A 9040-nucleotide genomic window follows, 5' to 3' on the forward strand; every position below is an offset into this window, starting at 1 on the left:
ACCTGCTATGTGAAAAGTCCTATATTTGGTGGAATGGTTTATTAAGATGAACATAAATAGTAATTCATATGTAGATCTGTATGTCATTAGTTTAGGAGAGTTTGGAGGACTAATGTCTTTTCTATGGCTTATATTTTCACTAATGAACAAATAGTGCAAATTGGTTTAAATACTTGGTTGTTGATGCTTTAGTTTGAAGGCTTTTTCCCCCCTCTTCAAACAGCAGTTCAAACGCTTCGCCTTCAGAAAGTGTACAGCTGGTAGGAAGTTACGGATGTACCCCTCATTCATTCCCCAAATTCCAGCACCCTTCTCATGAGCTCCTGAAGGAAAATGGTTTTACCCAGCAAGTATACCACAAGTATCGTCGAAGGTGCCTGAGTGGTAAGATGCTTGACTTTATATAGCTATATTTAAAATTACAATATAATTCTAAAAAATTCAAATTGTGACATTTAATATCAGGTTAAGATATTCTTTTATTTGTAACACTTATTATTTAGGTATTTAAATGTATATATATTCTTAAGTATTTTGTAGCTTAGACACATTAAGAAATAAAGTTTGCTATATTCTTGTTACTATTGACAAATGCTTAAATTTGGGCAGTGAGTCAGAAAATGGGTTAATATTTGTCCTTTGTTTAGAAGAAACCCAAATACATTTTGAGGATTAATATGCTTCATCTTTCTTTATTTTAAGTTATGTAAAATATCTGCTGTTTTGAGTTTAATAAGTATCTTTAATTTTAAAATGTTTTATTTTAACATTTTCCAGAGAGGAAGCGCTTGGGAGTTGGCCAGTCCCAAGAAATGAATACTCTCTTTCGTTTCTGGTCCTTTTTCCTCAGAGACCACTTCAATAAAAAAATGTACGAGGAATTCAAACAACTTGCTTGGGAAGATGCAAAAGAAAATTACAGGTCAAATATTTTTTCGTATGTTCACACTTGGAGAGTTTTTAAAAAATAAAAACTAATGTAAAGTAGCCCCGTTTTGAACTGTGAAAGTAGTACTACATAATTGGAGGGGGGTGCTGTACTCATTTTCTGTTGTTGCATAACCAAATTACCCCCTAACTCAGAAGCTTAAAACAACAAACACTTATTAATCTATGGGTCAAGCCTCCAGGAACAGCCCAGCTGAGTCATTCTTGCTCAGTTCTCTCATGAAATTGCAGTCAAGGTGTTGGATGGGGCTGCGACGTCTAAAGATGACTTAGGCCAGAGGTTCCTCTTCAGTCTCATTCACATGGCTGTGGGCAGGAGTCTTCAGTTCCCCACCACACAGGTCTCTGTGTAGGGCATCTGGTGACTCACTCCACTCAGAGCTAGTGAGCTACAAAAGAGGGAGAGCTTCCAAGAGGGGAGCCTCAGTATTTCGTATAATCTATACTTAAAGTGCCATACCCTCACTCTGCTGTATTGTGTGGTTGATGGACCCATGCTGGTACAGTGTACTATTCACAAGCTTGTGAATACCAGGAGGTGGGATCATTTGGGACCATATTCGGAGCTCGCATAAAGGCCAAATAAAATTTGAAGGAAAGAGTTTTCTTTCTCTTGCCCCTGCTATCACAGACTTCCTGTGTATTGGGTTGGCCAAAAAGTCTGCTGCACTTTTTCCAGACAATGGCTCTAGTAGCACTTAGTTGTCTTTAACTTCATTTGAAACAATTTTGTTAGATTGTGTTGTGTCAGCTGTCATATCAGTGTGCATTTAAAAAAAACTTAGCAAAATCGGTGAATTTTTGTGCAGCCATTTTAATAGTGAAGACGGAAGAAGGTATGCAACATTTTCAGTGTCTTTATTATTTCAAGAAAGGTGAAAACACAACTGAAATGCAAAAATACAAAAGATTTGTGCAGTGGATGGAGAAGGTGCCGTGACTCATCAAACGAGTCAAAAGTGGTTTGCGAAAGTTTCTTGGTTACTGTTGACATTTTGGCCAAATAATTCTTTGCTGTGGGTCTGTCTTTTGCATTGGAAGATGTTTAGTAGCATCCCTGACCTCTAACCCACTAGAAGCCAATATCAGGAGATAGCCAACATACTCAAACTATCCAAATCAGTAAGGTTATTGGTGGAAATGAAAAATGTATCTTTTATGGAAAAAAATAACAGACTTTTTGGCCAACTCAGTGTTTTCACATACATCTCCACATTAGTACATGCTTGAGCCAAGAAAAAGTAAGGCCTCTCATATGTCCTCATTTTCTCCTACTGTTAGTCCTCTGGGCAGCCACAGTACTGAACTACACATTCTCTGAGTGAACCAAGCTCTCTAGCGTCCAGACGTCTGGACATACCCTTATCTCTGCTTGTTCTCTTCCTCCCTCTGCTTTGCTAAGTTGTTCTTTCTGTCCTGGTTGGACCTTACTTTTTTGAGAAGTGTTCAGGGGGAATTTTGAGGGTACCTCTAGGACTTGAGTTAAGACCAGATCAAGAATGTGAGAAGGAACATCAAGTGGACTCATGCAAACTGTTTACTTCTGGATAAAGGGAGAAAGGAGAAGCGATGGAAAGAATAAACAAGATAATTTTCCTCTCAGTATTTTCTAAATTTACCCTTCTCCCAGTTCTAAAAATGGATTCCTCTTGTAAATCTCAAATAAGAATATATTGTTGTTAATTAGATATTGTGATCTTGAAGAGAAAAAAATCTGCAAATAAATTTTTCTGAAAAAAACTGCACTGGCTTATAAAAATAAAGCCCACTTAATTTTCATCTAGAATCTTTATCTTGAGAAGGAATGACAGATAGGTGAAATTTGTACCTCTGTTTTCCTCTCCTCTGTTGATTGCTGGCATCTCTAACCAGTCCCACCAGTTTAAATACTGTTCTTGAATTCAGATTTATAGTCTTTCTTATCACAGCTTTAATAGCTACTGTTCGTTAGTTTACCAGAGTTTGATGCATAAGGCAAAATTTGCCATTTCTGATCTCAGTGTTTTCATTCACACTGTGGTTTGTGAAATCAGTTTAGTGCTTCTGACTTGTTTTGAAAATACAGTGGAAAATACAGTAAGACAGTACTGAACATCGTAAGGTTAAATTGTTTCACACTTCATACACATGCAAACAAATTTAAGAATAGTTTGAAAAACATACATGCTTTTATGTACACACGTAATATATATGAGTGTTGTATTGACTGGGTCACAACTTAAAATAATTTTCTTTGTGTTGAACTTCGAAAGGTTTGAAAGCCCAGTATTATTATGATTAGTTCAGCATATTTTGCTATTTAAGCAAATGATGTGTTTGTTCTTCAGGACTTTCTAATACTTTTCTCATCCCATTCCTACCCAAGTCTAAATTGGGAGTTCCTCTTCTCTGTTCCTCTGTATGTTTCTAAAACCTTGTTAACACTGTTTTGTAATTTTGGGTCTCTTTCCTCAGCATTGATGACTAGACTGGATTTAGCTATTTCTTAGGAAGTATATAGCACAGTGGTTCAGCGCCAGAAGGCTTTGTGATGAGACCTGGTTTTGAGGTCTCAAAATTAATGTGTTGTGACCATGGCAAATTATACCCCCCAAGCTTTTAGGTTCTTTATAGAGTGGGGGATTATGGTACATACCCTCATAAGGCTACTGTGATTAAACAGTAGCCTTATACTATTTTGTTTAATCTCATAAGATTAAACAAAAGAGTGTGTGCCGCGTTTGCTTGTATCAGTGCTACTAAATAAGAGATGTTAGCATTGCCATAGCAAAAACTTTATTGTAAACATTTTTATTTCTTTTTCACAGGTATGGATTAGAATGTCTGTTCAGGTTTTATAGTTATGGACTGGAAAAAAAATTCAGACAAGAAATTTTTAAGGATTTCCAAGAAGAAACCAAAAAAGACTACGAATCTGGTAAAAAACAAAACAAAACAGTAGCTATTCTATTTGTTCGTTGTAAACCTGAGCCTGTCAATTCGTAGGAAATTCATAGCTTTCCCGTCAGGGCAGACCACTGAAGGCCTTCAGGCCACTGTTGTGGTGCTTGATGAAGATGGGGCCCCACAGGCTGTAAGAAGACATTGCCTGAGGTGTGGGAAAATCACTGCTGCTTTATGGAGTTGTACTTTGTCATTATTGTTCACTTGACACACAAGGCTGCTTACTGATGGCCTCTTAGTGACAATTCTGTGTAACATCAGAAGGTGCGCTTAGAATGGTGCGGCGGCACAGTGGGCAGTAGCCAGGCTCTGGCCGAGGTTGGAATCCCATTTCCACTGCTTAGTAGCGTTGTGATCTGGGCCACAAAGCAACCTTGTTAGTTGCAGTTTACTCATCAGTGGTACATAAAAAAGTACCTATATTCCAGGGTTATAGATGCTTTAATATATAATAAACCACTTAAATACTACCTGTTACATAGCAAAAGCTCAATAAATGTTAGCTGCCTTTATTCATTAAAATGTGTTATTCTCAAGATCTAGATAATGTGTATATTGGAAGATAAAATGGTTTATTGCTGGTAGGATTATGTTCAATATGAATCATTTTTTAAAAATTCTGTATAACTTACCATGTGTATTCTTCTTTGTTATTAGGTCAGCTGTATGGATTAGAAAAGTTTTGGGCTTATCTGAAATATTCTCAATCTAAGACACAATCAATTGACCCAAAACTTCAGGAATACCTCTGTAGCTTTAAGAGGTTAGAAGACTTCCGCGTCGATGTAAGTTTTAAGTCCTTTTCTCTGTATTCTTTTCATTACCCTTATATTTTGAGCTATCAGTGACTTTCTTAACTTTTACTATTTTCAATTTTTAACCTTTTATTTTGAAATTTTAACTTCCTAGTTCTGAAATCAAACTTTAAAACAGTACAGAGTATTCCCATATACTCTTTTACCCAGAATTCCTAAATGTTAACATCTTGTATAACCACAGTGTAATTGTCAATTCACTTCAATTTTGATATGCCTTTATAGTTAAACATATTACAGACTTAGTAACTTTTATATGGATGTGTTGCTAATTTCTCACTAGCAGCTTGAAATCTTTCACCTTTTATCTTAGTTTTCGTAACACATGCTGATATACCATGAATTCAGGGTGCCCTGCATGATAAAAGTAGGCCAGAATGTTATGTGTAGACAGCAGAGTAGGGTCGAAACAATGTAATTTGAAAAGGAAAGGAAAGCATTATAAGAAGAATGGGATAAGCCTATATAAATAAAAAGGAGGTAAATTAAAAAGACAAAGTAGAGAAAAAAGAAGGAAAAATTGAGAAGAATCAAGAAGCAGAAAAGAGAGGTGAAAGGAAGGCTTAGTTCACATCTTAATGCTGCGACTTGTATTGAAGTTTTGTGTCTTAAAGGCATTAGATGGCCCCGGGATGGAGCTAATGGAATTAAGAGCTGTGTTTCTAGACTAGTCTGGCCAGATCTGTCACAAAGATGTCCCTGGTCTGTAATACTGTAATAGTGACTTTTGCCCTTTCTGAACAGAAGCTAAGACTTCAGGCCCACACTTTTAAATACAATGGACTATTGGCAAAGGAGATTATGGTTTGAATTTGTCTTCAAATAAAAATGTTTGGTGGCATATCAGTCTGGCTCTCAAATCTCTGTAACTGTAGGGAGCAAAAGGCTGACTGTTTTTGGAGGCAGGATGCCTTTCCACTGCCTGCCTTCTCTGTGCCTGCAGCCTGAGGGGATTGGGGAACTTTATGGGTACTTAGGGTTGAAAGTGTTTAAATTTAGTACCATCAACAATGCTCTCCAGTCTCTTTACCCTAGAAATCCAAGATAAAGCTTCAAACTTGCTAAAGGTTATTTGACTTGGTGTCTCTTTTTCCTCCTGCTGCTTTCATTTATCTGTTTGTTAAACATTACCATTTAAGCAAGGCTAGCATAGGAGGTTAGGGCTGAGGAAGGTTCTAGAGTTATAAATGCTTGGTAGTTGGCAAAAGTTGATTAAAGACAGAAAATAGCCTCTCTGAAATGTTTTCTTGGAGGCAAGGAACCCAGCCTTAGGCTTATGCCCTACTATGTAGTTTGAGCCCTAAAACATAAGAGAAGCTTGATAAACATGTGTTGAGTGAAAGAATGAAAAAAATACTAGCAAGCTGATTTAGTTGGGGACATTTAAGTTTAGTACCTTAAATTGCTGTTAAGTTATATTATACTAATAAAACTGCTGAAGTGCCTACAGTTTCCTCTTTGTTGGAAAAGTCTGGCCTTAGATTTTTAAGGGAGGAAAAATAGTGTAATCGTTGCCATGTTGTCTCTCATAATTTGCAGCCCCCTATTAGTGAGGAATTTGGAAGAAAAAGACATTCATCTACTTCTGGTTCAGAGAATAATCATCATAGACTTCCATCTGATCCCTGCACAAAATCACCAAATGCTGCTAAGCCTGCACCTACCAATCATCTTCAGGTTCCAGTAAATTCTCCCAGAAGGAATATGGCGCAGGACTCCAGTGACAATTCAAGTGCTGCCTCAGTCTCCACAAATGGTGAAGTGTCTGAGAAGTAGATGCTTATGAGAGTTGTTTGCCCTTGAGATCAACATTTACATCAGTATTTATTTGGGAGAATCTTCTGATGTTTAGTTGTGATAATCAGAAAAAAGAAAAAGGAAGAAAAGTGGTAGCATTTTTTTTCATAGCAAGATAAATTCTGAAAACGTTTTCCCGATTTCCCGGTGACCTTTTATAGAGATCCTCTAGTAATATATTTGGTCTCAGTATTTACTTTTCAAGACCACTGTTTACAAGAACAGCATTCCCTAAATATATTCAAAACCAACACAAGGAATGCCTAACGTTTCAGCTCATACTTCTTAAAGAAGATATAGTATGTTGTATTCATCTCTTCTGTAGAGCTTTTTTAAAGACTCCAATTACCCCACTGTCAATTCATATTTGAACTTAACCAAAAACAAAGGAAGATTACGTATATATTTTTTTAATTCAGGACAAGAATATGAAATGATACATTTGCTTTTAGGTGTATAGTTTAAAGGAAACCTTTTTTTTTTTAACAAAAGCAGAAATATATTGCAGTTATATTAAAGCATATGCACTTTGGATGCTAGATTTTTCTTTTTCCCCTGCTAGTTATACCGCATGATTTCCACAGTTACTGTTGTGTCAGTGTGGAGTGTTGTGAATTGGCATTAGCTGGTTACATATTAGGAGTGATTTACTTTTTGTGACTATATAAACCTGCAAAAGTAATTGAAAAGTAGTGAAAACTGGACTGGAATCGGTTGAAATATTGTCCTAAATTAACTAAATCTTGCACTGTTTTGAATGTATCTGCTGTTTGTACATGTGCAGGTGGGTATGTCACACACATATCTCCTTTTAAGAGGTGTACTTAGTTTTTCTGTTTTCTTTCTTTTAGTTTTGTTTCATGGTTGTGTTTTCAAGAGTCATAGCAAATTGATTTCTAATTCTTACTGCTGTTGCATCTGATGTAAATGATAGCTTCAGTTTTTGTGGGAGTTAAAAAAGCACTTATCCTAAACTATTTGAATTGATTTTTAATTATTTTTGTTTAGAATATAGTTGAAAAGCTGTAATATTCAAATGTTGGTTTTAGAAGACCGTTAGATTTTGTGAATAAAGTTTTAGTTATAAACATCCATTTTTATTTAGCACATATATTTTCTTGTATTGTAGAAGCTGGTTTAATAAACTAAATTTATTATTTTTTCTGGTGTCATGTTCTTATAGAATGGCAACGTTAAAATACATACAATCTTGTTTGGATAAGTGGGTTATTTGAAAAAAGATTTTTATTAAGTTATTTCCCATGCATAAGTGATTATATTTAATGTTGGCAGGGTCATTTTGATGTTTTAATTTTAAGAAAAAGTCAAATTTGAATATTTACAAAATAAATTTTACTTGGAAGGAGATCTTGGATAATGAAAATGGAAAACAACTAATGATTTAGAATAATAAATTTTTTTAAACATTTTATTTACTTTTAGAGAGGGGAAGGGAGGGAGAAAGAGAGGGAGGTAGAGAAACATCAATGTGTGGGTGCCTCTCGCACAACTCTGACTGGAGACCTGGCCTGCGACCCAGGCATGTGCCCTAACTGGGAATAGAACCAGTGACCCTTCGGTTCACAGGCCAGCATTCAATCACTGAGCTACACCAGCCAGGGCTAGAATAATAAATTTTTTAATGTTTTCTTAAGTGGATATGTACTTCTGGCTTTTCATTGAGAAATTTCCAAACCGTGCTTATTACCTTTAAGTCATTTCTTAAAATGCTCTTAAATTTTTTCTTAATATCCCCTTTTGTATTGAACACATATGTTTGAAACCTGTATTTAACCTAAGACTTTATACTCACCTAAAAATGCAAGTGCAAATTTAATTGGAAAATTGTATATTTTATTTGAAAATGCAGTAATCGAGTTTTGTGATATGTAATAAATTAGTAATCTTATCATACTATTTAAGTATATTTTATTTATTATGCTATTACAGTTGCCCCATTTTTTGCCCTTTTATCTCCCTCCACCCTGTACCCCCCTTCCCTCCAGCATTTCTCCTTTAGTTCATGTCCATGGGTCGTACATATAAGTTTTTTGGCTTCTCCATTTCATATAATATTCTTAACCTCCCCTTGTCTATTTTATACTTAAAATTATACTTCTTATTCCCTGTACCTTTCCCCCATTTTCCCCCCTCCCTCCATTTGATCTCCATTTCTGTGATTCTGTTCCTGTTCTAGTTTAGTTTAATTTTATTTTTGTTTTAGGTTTAGCTATTGATAGTTGTGAGTTTGTTGTCATTTTACTGTTCATAGTTTTGATCTTCTTTTTCCTAGATAAGTCCTTAAACATTTCGTATAATAAGGGCTTGGTAATGATCAACTCCTTTAACTTGACCTTGTCTGGGAAGCACTTTTTCTGCCCTTCCATTCTAAATGATAGCTTTGCCTGGATAGAGTAATCTTAGATGTAGCTCCTTGCCTTTCATGACTTTGAATACTTCTTTCCAGCCTCTTCTTGCCTGTAAGGTTTCTTTTGAGAAATCAGCTGATAGTCTTAGGGGACTCCTTTGTAGGTAAC

At 35.7% G+C, this 9040-nt stretch overlaps 1 protein-coding gene across 6 annotated transcripts in view; it reads left to right on the top strand.

Moving 5' to 3' along the window:
• Positions 1-7871, top strand: part of LARP1B (La ribonucleoprotein 1B) — a 75112-nt gene extending 67241 nt beyond the window's left edge. For 3 of the 6 annotated variants that reach the window (XM_024568566.3, XM_045202318.2, XM_053930729.1), the window contains 5 exons: positions 224-384; positions 778-922; positions 3756-3865; positions 4549-4676; positions 6246-7871. In XM_024568566.3, the coding sequence (XP_024424334.2) occupies positions 224-384; positions 778-922; positions 3756-3865; positions 4549-4676; positions 6246-6482 (781 nt within the window). In that variant the 3' untranslated portion in view covers positions 6483-7871. Of the gene's footprint in view, positions 1-223; positions 385-777; positions 923-3755; positions 3866-4548; positions 4677-6245 lie in introns of those variants that run through there. The other 3 variants (XM_045202319.2, XR_011650346.1, XR_006656648.2) reach the window with 3 other exon arrangements.
• The last annotated feature ends 1169 nt before the right edge of the window (positions 7872-9040 follow it).

This window comes from Desmodus rotundus, chromosome 9 (genome assembly GCF_022682495.2).
Source record: "Desmodus rotundus isolate HL8 chromosome 9, HLdesRot8A.1, whole genome shotgun sequence".
In the NCBI taxonomy this organism is placed as follows: Eukaryota; Metazoa; Chordata; class Mammalia; order Chiroptera; family Phyllostomidae; genus Desmodus; species Desmodus rotundus.